At 54.9% G+C, this 16,749-nt stretch overlaps 1 protein-coding gene and 1 long non-coding RNA gene across 5 annotated transcripts in view; one reads left to right on the plus strand and one right to left on the minus strand.

Moving 5' to 3' along the window:
- Positions 1-7,530: 7,530 nt before the first annotated feature.
- On the plus strand, positions 7,531-8,835 carry LOC115892191. The gene is made up of 2 exons (XR_004052074.1): positions 7,531-7,780; positions 7,917-8,835. It is a non-coding gene; the product is annotated as an uncharacterized LOC115892191 (long non-coding RNA).
- Positions 8,057-16,749, minus strand: part of CAPZB (capping actin protein of muscle Z-line subunit beta) — a 147,915-nt gene continuing 139,222 nt past the window's right edge. For 2 of the 4 annotated variants that reach the window (XM_030912973.1, XM_010385551.2), the window contains exons 7-10: positions 14,382-14,447; positions 13,572-13,648; positions 12,027-12,139; positions 8,057-8,902 (exon numbers count right to left, since the gene is read on the minus strand). In XM_030912973.1, coding sequence (XP_030768833.1) covers positions 12,037-12,139; positions 13,572-13,648; positions 14,382-14,447 — 246 coding nt within the window. In that variant the 3' untranslated portion in view covers positions 8,057-8,902; positions 12,027-12,036. The remainder of the gene's footprint in view (positions 8,903-12,026; positions 12,140-13,571; positions 13,649-14,381; positions 14,448-16,749) is intronic. The other 2 variants (XM_030912974.1, XM_010385550.2) reach the window with 1 other exon arrangement.

A 16,749-nucleotide genomic window follows, 5' to 3' on the forward strand; every position in this document is an offset into this window, starting at 1 on the left:
AGGGGGGAGGGCAATTCAGGAAAAGGGAGGGGCAGGTACAGAGGCCTGGAGTTGGGTGTCTGGGCTGCTTCCAAGGAGCCTGAAAAGCCACACCAATGCCGAGGACAAGGTCCTGGGGCACACCCAGCAGCAGGGGATGGGGTTTGGTTGGGGGAAGAGCCTTTTGCTGGAGAGAGGAGGCGAGACACACCTCTGAGACCCAGGTGAGCAGAGAGGGCCAGTCTCCCCTGCCCCGTCCTCCTAGGGTCACCCACGGAGCCCGAGATGACATCTGGCATGCAGCTGTTAGTTGCACACTTACTGTATGCGGGCTGCGTCGCCTGCCGCCAGTGCGCGAGATCTCCCGTCTTCACAGCCAGCTCTGAGATGGGGGAGTTTTTATTTTTATTATTATTTATTTTATTTTTTTGTTTTATTTTTTTTGAGACAGAGTCTTGCTCTGTTGCCCAGGCTGGAGTGCAATGGTGTGATCTCAGCTCACTGCAACCTCCACCTCCTGGGTCCAAGCAATTCTCCTGCCTCAGCCTCCCGGGTAGCTGGGATTACAGGCGCCCGCCACCGCACCCAGCTAATTTTTGTATTTTTAGTAGAGACGTGGTTTCACCATGTTGGCCAGGCTGGTCTCGAACTCCTGACCTCAGGTGATCTGCCCGCCTCAGCCTCCCAAAGAGCTGGGATTACAGGTGTGCCACCGCGCCCAGCCAAGATGGGAGTATTCTTATGGCCATTTTACAGATGGGAAAACAGGCTCAGCGCAGTTGAGCAACTTGCCCAGCTAGGAGCAGCAGCAACACGAGGCCCTCCAGCTGCGGGAGCCACCCCATGCCTGGCCAACGTTGGCGACCCGTGTCCCCTTCCTCCGTGCTGGGGGCCCAGGGCTTGTGGCAGTCCAGCTTCACCCTCAGGAGTGGCCCGAACCCTGCTGGGCCCAGGCTCCCTTCTCACCATCCTGAATAGTGACTTTCCTGAGCCTCTGGCCCTGCTGAGATTTCAGGGTAAGTTACCCCCAGGTCCCAAGCCCCAGCTTGCCCTGGCCTGTGCCTGCCTCAGGTGCCAGCCAGATGTCTTGCTCCACCTGGGTCTGGGACCTGGCTCCACACCAGTTACCTGGGACCAGTAGGTGCCCTTTCAGCCTGAAGATCTGGGGGCACAATATGGCTACATGAGTGCCATGTGTGGGCCTGAACTGGTGCCGGGTGGGGAAGAGTGAGACGGGATAACACAGCCCCTGCCTGGAGGCCCTTCTCTGATGGGCTGATGTAATCCCTCCCTCCTGGGAGACACCAGCTTTTGGGGTGATAGCGCTTTCAGGCAGGAGCTATGGTTCCTTCCTCCCCCTGGGGAGTGCCCTGTGTGGTGGAGGCAATACAGCCCCTACCCTCAGAGAGCAGCTGGCCTGCAGCTCATCCACACCTGAGTCTCCTCTCCCTTGGAGGCCTCATTTCAGTGCCCCAGGGAGGGTTCAAACTGCTGGGGCTGGAAGAACTTGGTGGCCTGGGTCCCTGGAGCCCTGTTGAAGGAGCTGGTGACATCCAGATGCTGGAGGCAGGTGGCAGGGAGCACAGACTTTGTGTCCTGCACACCGAGCTCCAAGTGTGCCCCAGCCACTGTGAGCCTTGTGACTTGAGCAGACGTCTGAAGCCGTTTCTTCATCCCATGAGACCAATAACACCGTCTGCCTCAGAACATAGCCGTGATCAAGATGAGCACGGAGGCTCGCGTCCCGGCACCTGGCACACAGTAAGTGCCTGGTAAATCAACAATGGCTATATTTGCTTGTCACCAGGGGGCTTACCAATGCCTGGAACCTCCCCCAGGTTCCTCCCGAAGAGAAGGGCCGAGGCCGGGCATGGTGGTTCACGCCTGTAATCCCAGCACTTTGGGAGGCTGAGGCGGGAGGATCACTTGAGCCGAGGAGGTCAGGACCAGCTCGGGTAACATAGCAAGACCCCATCTCTACAAAAATTTTAAAAATTACAATAAAGGTGACTCTCATCAGTGGGATTCTGCCATACTGATGGGGCCATGGTTGCTGATGGCAAACATGTTACCAAGTTAAATGCCTCCGCAGGTGGCGTCTCTCCCTGGCTCACACCTCCTGCTCCTTCCTGCAGGTCACGGGATGGCAGGATGCTCATCTCCAGGTGTGGCCTGAAGGGAAAAGTGTGGATATTTTGGTGTGGTCAAGGAAATGGAACTATGCTAACCAGTTGCCTTTGTCCAGGAAGGGCTGGCTCCCTTAGGACGCCCACACGGAGCATAAGGCTGGGCCAGGCACCCCCACAGGTCCCTGCCTTGGCAGGTTCTGTTTTACCTGTTGAACGAGACACTGTATGGGGAAGTGACATGCACAGTGCCTGGCCCAGCTGCTTCGCTTCCTCGGGTTCCGGGGATGGGATGGGACAGAAAAGCTGGTTTCTCAGTTGGTGGCATTCTCCAGCAAAGCAGAAGGGATGGTCCTGGCAGCCCCGTGCTCAGCAGTGGACCCCATGCCCTCCCTGGCTCTCCCAGCCCAGAGGTCCCATTGGTTATCAAACCTGGTTTTTTGTTTTTGTTTTGAGACAGAGTCACTCCATCGCCCAGGCTGGAGTGCAGTGGTACCATCTTGACTTACTGCAGCCTCCACCTCCTGGGCTCAAGTGATCCTCCCAATTTAGTCTCCCAAGTAGCTGGGACCACAGGCGTGCACCACCATACCCAGCTAATTTCTGTATTTTTGATAGAGATGGGTTTTTGCCATGTTGCCCAGCAGGCTGTTCTTAAACTCCTAAGCTCAAGCAATCCTCCCACCTTGGCCTCCCAAATTTGCTGGGATTCCAGGTTTTTGAAGCCACAGCCAAGACAACATGGCCTTCCATTCCTGAAGCTGAGGAAGGGAAGAAAGCCACAACCTCCACCGCTCTCCACCCTTTCTGTCTCACTTGGCTTTCATTGGAGATGAATGGCTCCGATGAGGACCCCAGAGGTGCTGGGTGACAGCCAGATGCAGAGCCTCAACTACCTCAGATGGCAGAGCTTTAAACGGATCCACTGGCCAGGCGAGGTGACTCACGCTTGCAATCCCAGCACTCTGGGAGGCTGAGGCAGGTGGATTGCGTGAGCTGAGTTCGAGACCACCTGGGCAATGTGGTGAAGCCCTGTCTCTACAAAAAATACAAAAAATTTAGCTGAGCATGGTGGTGTGCACCTGTAGACCCAGCTACCTGGGAGGCTGAGGTGGGAAGGTGGGAGGATTGCTTGGACCCTGGAGGTCAAGGCTGCAGTGAGTTGAGATAGCACCACTGCTCTCCCGCCTGGGTGACAGAGACCTTGTCTCAAAAACAAACAAACAAAAAAAACCCAACAACAAAACACAGGAAAACCTGGATCTGCTTAGCATTTGCCCTAGGGCAGGGAGTGGGTTACCTTCCACTGTGGATTAACTCAGTTCAAATGATAACTACTGCTTCAGGCCCCCAGCCTGGGACAGCCCTGGGGACACAGTCACCCAGTAGCAGCACTGTGCCCAGCATAGGTAACCACTCAATAATGACGACAGTTACTAAGTACTCCACCCCCACCAAACAGTAGGCAGAGACTGTCTCCAGTTTGCCATCATAACCCCAGTACTCGGTAGGTGCTCAATGTTCGGTGAATGAGTAAGTGAAGGGAAAGCTGAGGCACCAACCCTCGGGGAGCCCTCAGTCTGGTGGGTGTAACCAACAACCACAGAACTACAGAATTGTGTGGTATACGAATTATATCTCAATAAAGCCATTTGAAAAAATATCAAATGTGCCACTGAGTATTAAGATTTGGATAGGAAGCTATGGGTGATGAGAATATAGTGACATCTTGCAACGTTTTATCGAGAAAAATATAAATTGAAATGTTTTATCATATTTAACTTACATGATATTTAATTTACAGTATTTAACTTATACTATTTGAAATGAGGCATACTTTTTTTTTTTTTCTTTTTTTGAGACAGCCGTGATGTGTTTGCCAGGCTGGAGTGCAGTGACACAATCATGGCTCACTGCAACCTTTGCCTCCCGGGTTCAAGTGATTCTCGTGCCTCAGCCTCCCGATCTAGCTGGGATCACAGACGTGCATCATCACACCTGGCTAATTTTTGTATTTTTAGTAGAGATGGGGTTTTGCTATGTTGCCCAGGCTGGTCTCGAACTCCTGGGCTCAAGTGATCCACCTGCCTCGGCCTCCCAAAGTGCTAGGATTACAGGCGTGAGCCACCACACCTGGCCAAGACAGAACGTCTTCATTGTCCCAGTGTGGATCACGCACAGGGGAGGAGGGAAGGTCCTCAGTGCATTGTGCCGAGGTGGCATGGAGGTGGTCTGGCACCAGAAAAAGAGGAGCCGTCCCACCTAGTAAAATCCACAATGCCCGCTCCACCTCACCTGCTGAGAGGGTGCCACACCTTCAGGCATGACTAGCCCAGGGCCTGCCACAAAGCAGTCACCTAGAAAGTAACCTGAATGCAGGAGAAAATCTTGGAGACTAGAAGTCTTGAACCTGGGGCCCCAGTAGAACCTCAGGAAAGGCTTCAGTCTACGCGCAGTGGCTCACACCTGCAATCCCAGCACTTTGAGAGGCCGAGGCGGGAGGTGCATTTGAGCTCAGGAGTTCAAGACTGCAGTAAGACCACTGCACTCCAGTCTGAGCGACAGAGTGAGACCCTGTCTCAAAAGAAAAGAAAAGGCCGGGCACGGTGGCTCACGTCTGTAATCCCAGCACTTTGGGAGGCTGAGGCGGGCAGATCACGAGGTCAGGAGTTTGAGACCAGTCTGGGCAATATGGTGAAACACTCTCTCTACTAAAAATACAAAAATTAGTCGGGAGTGGTGGCATGTGCCTGTAGTCCCAGCTACCTGGGAGGCTAAGGCAGAAGAATCACTTGAAGCCAGAAGGCAGAGGTTGAGGTGGACCAAGATGGCGCCACTGCACTCCAGCCTGGGCGACAGAGCGAAACTCCATCTCAAACAAGCAACACAAAACGGCTCCGGAGGCTGATTTGTTAAGGCCAAGCAAGGGAGGAATGAAAGGGCTTCAGAGAGACAGGGAACCCCCTGGATTACTCACTTAGGCCCTCAGCCCTGGAGAGACCCTCACCAATGCTGCCTCCCCTTCTGTTAGTTGGCACCAAGGGGACCTCCAGGAAGCATCTAGTGAGCCCTTGGGGTGGGGGACAGCTTTGCTGCTGCCAAACCCCAGGAGTCTGTTGCCTGCAGCCCATGAGCCCCAGGGACTCCCATACGCCTTTGTTCTCTTCTTAGGGATGCCTGAGGTGCCCTGCTGGACCCCAGAGCTTTCCCCACCAGGCAGCCAAGGAATGAGCAGGGAAAGGCATGGCCAGGAGGTGGGAGAGGGTCCCAAAACACACCCTTGAGGCCTACTGTCCCCAATCTCACCAGCTGAATTTAGCATCAAAACACTAGCAGTGAGGGCCGGGTGTGGTGGCTCACACCTGTAATTCCAGGAGTTCGAGACCAGTCTGGCCAACATGGCGAAACCGTGCCTCTACTAAAAATACAAAAATTAGCTGGGTGTGGTAGCGGGCACCTGTAGTCCCAGCTGTTCGGGAGGCTGGGGCAGGAGAATCACTTGAACCTGGGAAGTGGAGGTTGCAGTGAGCCGAGATCACGCCATTGCAATACAGCCTTGGTGACAGAGCAAGACTCCATCATAAAACAAAACAAAACAGAGCAACACTAGCAATGAGGGCGGGGCATGGTGTTCACACCTGTAATCCTAGCACTTTGGAAGACCAAGGTGGGGGGATCAAGGCTTGAAGCCAGGAGTTTGAGACTAGCCTGGGCAACAGGGTGAGACCCCGTCTCTACAAAAACAAAAAACCCAACTGGTAGTGAGGGTCCCTGTGGAAGAGTCCAGATAGCAGAGCAAGATCAGGCCTGGCATACATCACAGTCACAATTTCTGGGTTTCAAGCATGATTTTTGTCCCAGGATTGTACGGCTGATGAAGGTGACAGCTCAAGGAGCAGCTGGTTGGTTTCCTGAAGGGAAATGCCCTGAGAGGAGAGCGGGCCTGAACCTCCAGGGCTCACTCTCAGATGAGTCAGTCCACTCCACCTCAGCAGTTCTGCGAATTACCACTGGCGTGCACAGGAGCTCCCAGCCTAGCGGCCTCTGCTGCAGGAGGGTAGGCCTCTGCTGTGACTCTCCGGGTGTGCCTGTCTCACTGACTTCAGGGTGGCTGTTTCCCTTGCGACCTCAGTTCCTCCGTTGTGTCCAAGGAGAGGTATTTTCCATTTGTCCAGTTTCTTCTTGAGGTGACAACTGACAAAGATTATTTGCTTGGCCAAACTTTACTCAGGCTCCTGAACCTTCCCCTAGGCCCACCTGTGGGCCCTTGTAAAACCCAGTTTCAGCAATCCCTTGCTAAGTCAATTTTACAAGAACGCCCATCCTTGACATTTTTTTCTTTTTTTTTGAGATAGGATCTCACTGTCTTCCAGGCTGGAGTACAGTGGTACGATCTCAGCTCACTGCAGCCTCAACCTCCCAGGCTCACGTGATCCTCCCAACTCAGCCTCCCAAGTAGCTGGGACCACAGGTGCACACCACCACGCCTGGCTAATTTTTGTGTTTTTTTGTAGAGATGGAGTCTATGTTGCCCAGATTAGTCTCGAACCTCTGGGCTCAAGCGATCCTCTCAACTTGGTCTCCTAAAGTGCTGGGATTGTAGGCGTGAGCCACTGCACCTGGCCTCATCCTCCATCCCCCGCCCCCAGGTGATGTCTGGCCGCCCTGGCCTGTCTTCAGCAAGAATCCTGTTAGGTGTGTTAGGTGAAGGCCCCGACCCCTGAGACTTCCTCTGAGTCATTTGCCACCCACTGCCCTGCCCTGCTCCTGGGCTGTAATCCCCAGCTGCCCGTGCTGCAGCACTCAGAGTTGAGCTCAATCTCTCTCTCCCCATCTGCAAGACCCCACTGCAGTGGCCCCTGTCCCTACCTTGATGGTCCTGGATAAAACTTCAGCATGAAAGAAAATGAAAAGCAAGACGTTTGCTTCTCCAGCCCCTTCTGTGTGCCAGGCACCTTGCTAACGCGACCCGGGAGGCTGCAGCACCCGTGTGCCCATGGGGAATGGCTCGCTGGGTGCGTCTCCTCATGGCCCATGGCTGGAGCCTGCTTGTGGTCTCCACCTGGCACTAGGAACTCAGGGGGCAGGGGCTTCTCTGCTCTCTGTATGCCATGGTACTTGCACTCCATAAAGATACTGCATCGGCCAGGCGCTGTGGCTCACGCCTGTAATCCCAGCACTTTGGGAGGCTGAGGCGGGCGGGTCACCTGAGATTGGGAGTTCGAGACCAGCCTGACCAACATGGAGAAACTACAAATCTCTACTACAAATATAAAATTAGCTGGCCATGGTGGCACATGCCTGTAATGCCAGCCATTGAGAAGGCTGAGGCAGAAGAATCGCTTGAACCCGGGAGCGGAGGTTGCGGTGAGCTGAGATTGCGCCATTGTACTCCAGCCTGTGCAACAAGAGTGAAACTCCGTCTCAAAAAAAAAAAAAAGGTGCTGCATCAGACCCAGGAGCTGGGGAACTCAAACAGATGAGCTGGCCAGGATGTGGAGCCTGCTGATTGGCCACGGACAGACGGGGGTTGGTCTCGGCAGGGACTTTTGAGATTTGCTTCAGATCTTCCCTGGGGCATTTTCGAGAGGAGAAGGCAGACTCTGGCTCTGTGCTCTGTGCGGCCTTGGCTGAATTACTGCAACTGAGCCTCCGCTGCTTCACATTTGCACTAGGTACAGTGGGAAGGCGGTGGGAGGCCTGTGGGGCAGCGCCAGAACACAGTGTTGGCTGGTGCCTGTGGCCTCCAACGGCAGAGAGCAGAAAGGGACAGGGACCCTGCACCTCATCACGTGCCTGGTGTGTTTTCAGGGCGGCGGGGCTGGGGACCAGACACTTCCTTGCTGCTGTGAGCAGGGCCCACACACGTCCCCGCTTGGAACCAGCGCGCAGCCAGGGCCACATGCGCTTGGAAAGTGAGGCCGGCGAGAAGGAATACAGAAGGCCAGCGCTAACTGCGTCCCAGTTTCTTTTTTATTAATTTTTTTTCTTTTTTTTTTTTAAGTATGGAGGCTCAAGTATAAGATGTAGATTTTTTTTCTTAAGCTTTACAAAAAAACAAAATAAAACAAAAACCTCCTTTTGCATTCCATAGAAATTGACAGAAAAGCACCTGGCCGGAAGAGCGGAACGGTCGGCGGCCCCCGCCCCCAGCCCCCACCCCGCGGCCTCCGTGGGACAGGCGAGTCTGTGCAGGACGGTACCGAGGGCCACCTCTGCTCCCAGAGCTGTCCCCTGTCCCCACGACCCCCAACCCCAAGCAACTCCCAAACACACACGGAATAAGATTTCCAGTTTTTCTTCTCTCTTTCACACACCACAGTTAGTTCATAAAATTTTTTTGTTTTACATTTTTTACACCAATGTAACAAAAAGGTGGGAAGGAAGGGAGGCTGGCAGACAGTGGATTTTAGGCCTATAAATGGGGGGACGGGGAGGAAGACAGGGGGCCCGGGTGAACAAAAACCACATGGTCTCTATGGAAATGTGGAGAGAGCTGAGAGCGAGGTGTGGCGGAAGCAGGCTCGGAGCCGGAGGAGGGTGGCTATCGGCTTTATTCTCAGGGAGAGATGGCGCTGTGCAGTCAATGATGCAGCTGTTATGTGACCTGTTGGGGAGGGAAGGGACGAGGGGAGGGAGCAGAAAACGAGTTTTCTAAGAAAGGAATCTAACGAGTGCACGGCGTGTCTGGTTAGCACGAAGCAGAGGTTTAGCATTGCTGCTTTCTCTTCAAAGCCTCCACCAGGTCATTCTTCAGAGCTTCTTGTTTTGATTTGTCTGCAAAAGTCTGCACAGACCTGCAAGGGAGGAAAGGCGTTATCAGCAGATTGAACAAGGATTGGTGAGGCAGTGGGGGCCTGGGGGCCACCATGCCAGTGCCTGGCTGGTTTGCTGCATGGACCCACCTCCTGGGGTGAGGCTCTGGGTCACTGGGCTGGGCATCTGCCCCTCTCAGAGAGGGGTGAAGGGGCACATGGCCGAGACCTGCACGCTCTGCACCTTGCCAGGCCCTGTGGGGGTGGCATATGGCTTACATGGACAGGTGCTCATCTCTGCCCCTGGCCGCCGGTGACCCGGCCATAGTCACTAGAACCCTAAGTTCACTCCTCTGTGTGTAGATCCCCATGTCACCCTAAGCCACAAGGTGACTTCTGGGCTTCCAAGCACAATGGAACAAAGCCCCTCTGCTTCAGAACAGCTACCCTGGGTTGCTGGCTGGGGACTCAGGCCAGGGGCTAAGACGTGAGGGCTCTGGGGCCATGCGGGTTCCTCTATAAAAGCTTCCCCCTTGCCCAGGCCCTGCCCAGCAGAAGAGTCTCATTCCTCACCCCACAAGTGCAAGGTGCAGCATTACCCCACCCCTGGCAGTGGGTAGGAACCAGTGTCTCTGTTTCTGAGCACACCGTGTTCAAGGCTCACGCAGCAGGTGCTTCAGGCCTCTGCTGTGAGGTACCATCCGCTGTTAACTTGGCCCAGAAAAACCCCTCAGCCTGGACGGCAAAGGGCGGCACAGGAAAGCCAAGTGCCCCTGGGATCCCTGCTGTCAAATTCTGGATTTGTGGGGAAACGTTCAAGGTGACTGCATTTACGTATGTGTGGCAACACTCATCAACAAAGCCAGAAACAATGAAGGCTTGTGGAGATTTCATAGTCTCCAAAACGCCTTTCACATATATTATCTCATTTAATTCTTATGGGCATCCTGGGGTAGTCTCAACTATCAACCCAGCCAGATGTGGTGGCTCAAGCCTGTAATCCCAGCACTTTGGAAGGCCAAGGCGGGAGGATCGCTTAAGGCCAGGAGTTTGAGACCAGCCTGGGCAACACAGTGAGACCCCATCTCTACAACAACAACAACAAAAAAGAGCAAAGTCAAGGCTTTAAAAAAAAAAAAAGCTATCAATCCAATTCACAGATGCGGAAACTGAGGCCCAGAGGAATGCCCGCTAGCAATTCTTTGATCATTTTGTCAAATTTACCCAACATATTGGTTAGGCAATGACTTCCTAAATGTGGGTCTTATAAGAGTTTAGAAGCAGTGGAAAGAGTGGGTAGAGGGCTGCCCAAGAGTGCTACGGAGGGTGCACTCAGCCGGATCTCACATTTGATTCACACCAGCCATGGGAAGCAAGAATCAGAAAAATCAGTCCCCAAATGCAAAAATGGGTAAATAGAAGTGAAGCAGGGCCCAGGAGAAGCAACAGCACCCAGATTGAGTTCCGGCTACTGAATCCCTACAAGTCACAGGAAGAGCCCTCAGAATACTCAGCAGGTGCCATAGACAAGACCTGGAAGCAAGCTGTATACAACTGAAAAAACTCCCAGGAGAAACGCAGACATTTGGTTCATGCTGGGGAACTGCACGTTTCTGAATATCTTCCCAGGACTGTCCCTGGCTCTGCGGCGGCCAAAGGCATCAGCCCTCAAGACCCTCAGGCTCCAAATCTCAGTCGATTCCCCAGGGGCTTCTTGCCAAGCTCACAGCGGGAGGTCAACATGGCCAACAGGAGATGCGGTGGGCAAAGCAGCAGCGCACAAGACCCCTAGCCTGGGTGGTCACTGGCTCTTCTGGGAAGGAAGAGCCAAGCCCATCAGGTCTTGGCTGGACTGCGCAAAGGAGAAAGTTCCAGAGCCAGAATCAAGTTAGACACAGGAAGTTAGAAGTGAAATGGTGGAAGGCGGAAGGAGCAAGGGGCTCATTTAAGGGACAGAGCTTGGGAAGGTCACGGCCAAGCACCCTCGAATCAGCGCTTGGAGACAGAGCTCGCCTCTGTGGGAGGGAGGAGTCGTCCTGAGCAGACCTGGCTGTCAGGGTTTCTACGCCAGGACGCCCCCAGTGGGCGGCCAGGTAACTGCACCATCACAGTGTACCTTAAAAAGGGTTTTTTATCAATGCCACGGTGGAAATGCCTGATTGCTCCCCTGTGAGGCTGACCGGAGTCTTGGGCCTTAAGTTGGCACACACAGACTAGACTGGTGCACTTAAGTCCCACGGCCTCGGAAAAGCAGCTCCGCCTGGTTTTCTAAGTGCCTGACCCCCACCTCCACCTTGGAAAGCCTGCTGCACCCCTTCTGGGGTGGACCTTCAGTGTGGAGCCCCTGGACCTGGACTCTGCATCCCCAGCTGGCAGGGTTCCAAATGCCTTCTTTTACAGACAAGTTTCCCTCCTGCTCTCCAGGGATGCTGCCTCCTCCCCTACATCTGGATCTGTCACAAGCTCAAGTCATGGTTCTTGGCCATTACCAACAAGCAAGACTATTTTCCTTTCCATCCGCGGAACCTGTTTAAAGGAACAGCTGCAGCTCGTTAGGGGCGGAAGGTTATGCTGGTTGAGGCCGAGTCGGCACTGGGCGTCCAGGCAGCTCCAGCAGAGCATCGGGGCCAGCCAGGGTGGAGTCCAGCCCTGACTCTGCCCTCCAACCCCAGAGACTCAGAGATCAGAGCGTGAGGTCACCCCTTCCAAGCCAGCTAGCCCTGGACAGCCAATGTGCCGCTGAGCAGGGGCTTATTTGTCTTCTAGGATCCCTGCACCAGCATCAGAGGCCCTTCTGAAGCATGGGGAGTGGACGGCACGCAGACCCCTGCCCTGGGGACAGTCAGGCCGGTGCACACAAGTGGCTGCTGCTGGAGAGGCAGCATCCGTCCCTTGGCCTGGGCTTTTTCAGAAGCAAAAGCCAAAAAATCAGCTGTCTTCCCCACACCCAACCTCCGCCCAGAGTGGAAAGCGCACACACGTGATAGGTGCCGTGTTACATGGGGCCGCGGCTACATGGGAATACGGCTGCGCACCGGCCGGGAGCACACGTGGGGGTTAGTGGTGTTTTAAATGGCCGCATAGCAGCAGCCGGACCGGCAGGGTCTCGGCGGGTTGGTGAGTCCTGTTTTAGTGGGGAGGGTCTCGCGGCTCTCAGGCAGGGTACCTGGATCGGCTTAATTATCAGGCTGGATGTAGATCTGGCGCTGGGTCAGCACTTGAGAGAGCTCCCTCTGCAACTGCTTAAACTTTTGGTTGTCAGGGATAGCATCAATAGATCTACAGAGAGTGTTCAAGATGAGTGGAGTGGGAGGGAAGAGAACCACCAGAAGCCAGGAACGCAGGGGGCCACAACTGAGGAGGAAATTCAGGGAGACCCACGAGGCGGAAGGGGGGTGCTGCAGCAGCTCTGGGCTGTAGAGTGGTATCACCGCTGCAGAGGCCCATGCTGGCGGTGGCCGTGGTTTTCAGGGACTTGCCACCACTACCCATAGGCTCTTCGGCTTCTCTCCCCCACTTCCCAGCCACTGCCTGGGGACTGTGTAGGTTGGCTGGGCGGGAAAGTTCGTTTGGTGTATTGGGCAGTGGCTGCAGGTGGCAGGCCTAATACCAGGGACCACTGGGCTCTGACCCTGTCACAGGTCATGAAGATCAAACCTCCCCCAGGTGGGCAGGAGATCAGAAGACCAGGGTCCAAAGAGGACGACTCCTCTGTTTTAAAACTGTAAAGCAGGCGACTGAAATCTCTCACCCACCCCAGTCCATGAGCTGGTGCAGCAGCAACAGAACTGCAACCTGCCTCTCCTCTGGGCTGGGCTGTGAGAGCTACGTCACGGCAGTGGGCGAGAGGGCTGGCTGCTAAGGGCATAGCATGGCCCGACTCACATGGTGCTGCTGGACTGCAGAGCGTGTTCTAGATTCACCATCTCAGCCGACCCTGCCTCCTCTACTGGACAAGGGCCTCTTCGAGGAGTGCCAGAGGCCACACAGCTCAGGATGACAGAGCTTAGGGGAGATCCCAGCCTCCTGACTTCAAGGCCAGTGCTCATTCCACAGCCGTCTACTGCCCCCAGCTGGGCTCTGGCCTCATGTCAGAGGCCTGCCTCCTGCTCTGTCCACCATGGACCTGGAGGGTCCAAAGAGCCCCCAGCTTTTGCTCAGGCTGACACTGCAGAGCCGAGGGCACGAGGTGGGTGGGACGGTGCAGGACACTGGCCACTGGTAGCAGAGCCCTGGCAGAGGACGTCAGAGAGGCTGGGGGCCCCCTGAGAAGGCCCGGGCTGAGGGCCCTGCCTGCACATTGTGCTCTGCTGTCTCGGAAAGCAGGCCAGCCAGAGGCGGCCGGGCTGCCTGGGATGTAGTGTCATGGCTCCCCTAGGCCCAGGCTGGAGAGGCTGGGCAGATTTTTGAGTGGGGACTGACAAACTGCAGGGCTGAGGAGGCTCTGGGGGCAAGGGTACCAATGGCTGCTAGGGTGAACGTGTCCCAGAAAACAAACAGTACAGGTAGGGACCGACAGCTGCTACTGAGAGTGCAGATGACACACCAGGACTTTCCTTTCCAAAATCACCATAATGATCATCCTAGAAGAGGAGCACTGCAGCCTAAAAATGAGAACACCGAGGCCCAAGACCACACAGCTGGTAACTGGCAGAGCCAGGGTTCAAATCCCTCTTTGTGCTTCTAAAGCGTGTGCTTTCTGGTACATTACCTCAGCCCATTGACGATATCCTTTGTTTTTCCAAAGTAGATCTCGTTCAGCGTACTTCTGATTTTATTTTCCATGTCCTGGAAGGGAGGTCGGTCAGCGCCTTGGCAAACGGTCGGGAACCCGGAGGCCAACGCCCTCTCTCCACCCGCCAGCCCTGCAGTCCCCACTATAGCCACTGGAGGGCGGCACACACCTGCTCTGGGGCATGGGTGAGCGAGCTCCAGGCTGCCAAGACCCCACCTGCCATCTGTGCTCCAGGCACCTTCCCGTCCTCAGGAAGGGAGGAAGCCAGTACCCAGGTATTGGCGGCCAACTCTGCCCATGCCTGGGAGCCGGTCTAAACCACATCACCACCCCTCAAACTCCCCACTAATTTTGTGAACAATTCTGTGAAACTGGAGAGCACCTCCCTGCCTTCCCAAACAACGTGGTGACAGGAGGGCCAAGGCAGCCGCAACTGAAGCCACGCCAGGGCCCACTGGCATTTCTGGGATCTGCTTCCTCTCCCAGCGCAGGGCCCTGTTCACACCCAGGCGATCAGGGGAGAAAAGACCTAGTGCGCCCCAGAGCCAGCGCCTGAGCAGAGTCTTCTAGGAGCCCGGGTCGGGGGGTGGAGCAGGAGGTGGCCCTGAAGCCACAGCCTGAGAGGCTCCGAAAATATGAGGTCAGGGCAAAATCCAAGCAGTGCTCTGCCGGCTGCTGTGGAGCTGGGAGAAAGCAGCAGAGAAGGGGGCCAGCACAGCGGTGCCGGGAGTGCAGTGTCACTGCCGTGGGCCAACACAGGAGCCAGCCAGAGTCCCGGCCACTCACCTCTACCAGGCGCCCGATGTTGGCTATGTGTGGGGAGCAGTCACCCACAGTCTCATCCTTCTCCATCTGCAAAAGACAGAAACATTCCAAGTCAGAGAAAGCCAGGGCTTTCTGAGAAAGGCAGACAGCCCAGCCCATCTCCACGGTCTGCAAAGAGCCTATTGTTCCCACCGTGGAGCCAGCTGCAGGTATGACAAGGCCACTTTTGCAGCCTGGGAACTGAAGCACAAACCGACTTCAGTTTCAGACCATAAAGAGCCCAGTCGGCAGAAGCCCAGAGCCCCCACTTCCAAGGGAGAAGATTTTGCTGCTGCCTGTGGTAGAGCAGGCAGATGCCCAGAGCCACAGCAGGGAGGGCAAAGGCAGAGGCTCTTGACAGACACCGGCTTACCCGAGCCAACTGGAGAAGACTTGCTCGGTTTGTCTTCAGGCCTCTACTGGCAGGCCCAGGCCCAGGCCCAGGCCAGGCCGTCCACCCCGGGTTCAGGGCCTGACACTGCAGGGGAAGCTCCCCGGCTGCTGCTGTGCCCTGACGCTCCTGAATGGTGGCTGTGGGGTGCCATCTGCTGCAGTCTTGCGGGGAGGGACAGACAACCTCTGATGGGAGACTCCAGGCCACAGGGATTCAGTGGCTCACCCTAGTCATGCAGGTGGCAGTGGCAGAGCCTGGGTCAAACCCTTCCTCGCGCCAGGGCCCGTTTATTCTACTCTGTGAGGGGAGTTTGAGCGAGAGTCTCAACACAGACTGAGGTTATGAGGGGGGCGGCAGCACTCAAGCCCCATCTCCTCTTCCCAAGCCCAGGAAGAACTGGCTCTGACCCAATCATCTCAACTTGGAGGAGGGAGGAAATGGAGGCAGGTTAGGGAAGAAGGAATTCGGCACTTTCCCCCCAGTTTTTTCTTATCTGAAGCCTTATTTCCCTGACAAGAATATAAATTCTTTAAGGAGAGGTGTGCCTGTCTCATAACTCACAGGGTGCCTGGAAGAGTGCTAGGCACATAAATGCTCAATGTTGCTACACTGAAAGTAAGAATATGTTAGCTACCATGACTGATGTTGTTGAAATAAAATGTGGAAGCTGAAATAAATAATCAAGAAAGAGGAAGAAAAGAACAGCATCAGAAAGGGTAGAGTTCAAAATGAGTTCAGGCCTATAGAAGAAAAACCAGCAAAAGGCGGGTTTCTCTCTTTGGAACCAGGAAACAGGGTGGAGGCTGGGGGGAGATACTGTCTCAGAGGGTACGGGCTCTGTTGCTTCTCCTCATCAAGGAGATTGACTTTCAGGCTGCGAAAGGTGGAACCAACCTGGTTAGGGGGGTGAGCGGAGGGCAGGAAAGAACCAAGTCACTTTAAACAACCAGGCTTGCAGGGTAGGGCAGACCTGACCTGTGACTGCAATCTTTGACACTGGGGGGCGGCAGTGGCTGACCTGACTTTTGTGTTTTTCTTTTTTTTTCTTTTTGAGACGGAGTTTCACTCTTGTCGCCCAGGCTGGAGCGCAATGGCGCAATCTCGGCTCACTGCAACCTCTGCCTCCCGGGTTCAAGTGATTCTCCTGCCACAGCCTCCCCAGTAGCTGGGATTACAGGTGCTCGCCAACACGCCTGGCTTTCCTTTATTTTATTTTATTTTTTATTTTTAGTAGAGATGGGGTTTTGCCATGTTGGCCAGGCTGGTCTTGAACTTCTCACCTCAGCTGATACACCTGCCTCGGCCTCCCAAAGTGCTGGGATTGCAGGTGTGAGCCACTGCGCCTGGCCGACCCGACTTTTGTCAAAAAAGGAAGAATGGCCTCTGCAAGGAAACGCTAGCTCGAAACTGATGCAGACAACAATTTTTGATGGGATCATTAAAATCATCTGCTGGCACATTTTAAAGTCAGAGATCACGAGGAGCCAGCCAGACTCACTATGAACAAGCCCTGCACGAGAATACTTCTTTTCCTGTTTCGGTGGGGATGCTGGGCTGGAAGAAAACACAACTACTTAAATAGGGTTGCATCCTTCTGGCAAGTTCTCATCCTGCACCTGTGGCTGAGAGGAAGGGGAGGATGGAGCCTCTGCCGATAGGGGTGGGGACCCGGCCACAGTTCCACAGCCCCGTCGCCCACCCCTGCCCACTCCTCTCCACACCTGGTCAGGGTCAGCTCACTGGCAATACTGACCCACCAAAAATAGAACGATTTGTGCACCGCATATATTATGGGGCACCCTGTGGCAGTCTTTGCATGCCCTTGGTCAACTTGTTTGTCCAGGACTTAAGTAAAGGGCCGGCTGAGAGAATGACCAGCTTCCTATCGACTGTGTCAAGGGTTTAGATGGTCACAGGGTTAATACAGAACCCGGAAACCTGGGCTAGCTACAGAAG

The sequence above is a fragment of the Rhinopithecus roxellana genome, chromosome 12, assembly GCF_007565055.1.
Source record: "Rhinopithecus roxellana isolate Shanxi Qingling chromosome 12, ASM756505v1, whole genome shotgun sequence".
Lineage (NCBI taxonomy): Eukaryota > Metazoa > Chordata > Mammalia > Primates > Cercopithecidae > Rhinopithecus > Rhinopithecus roxellana.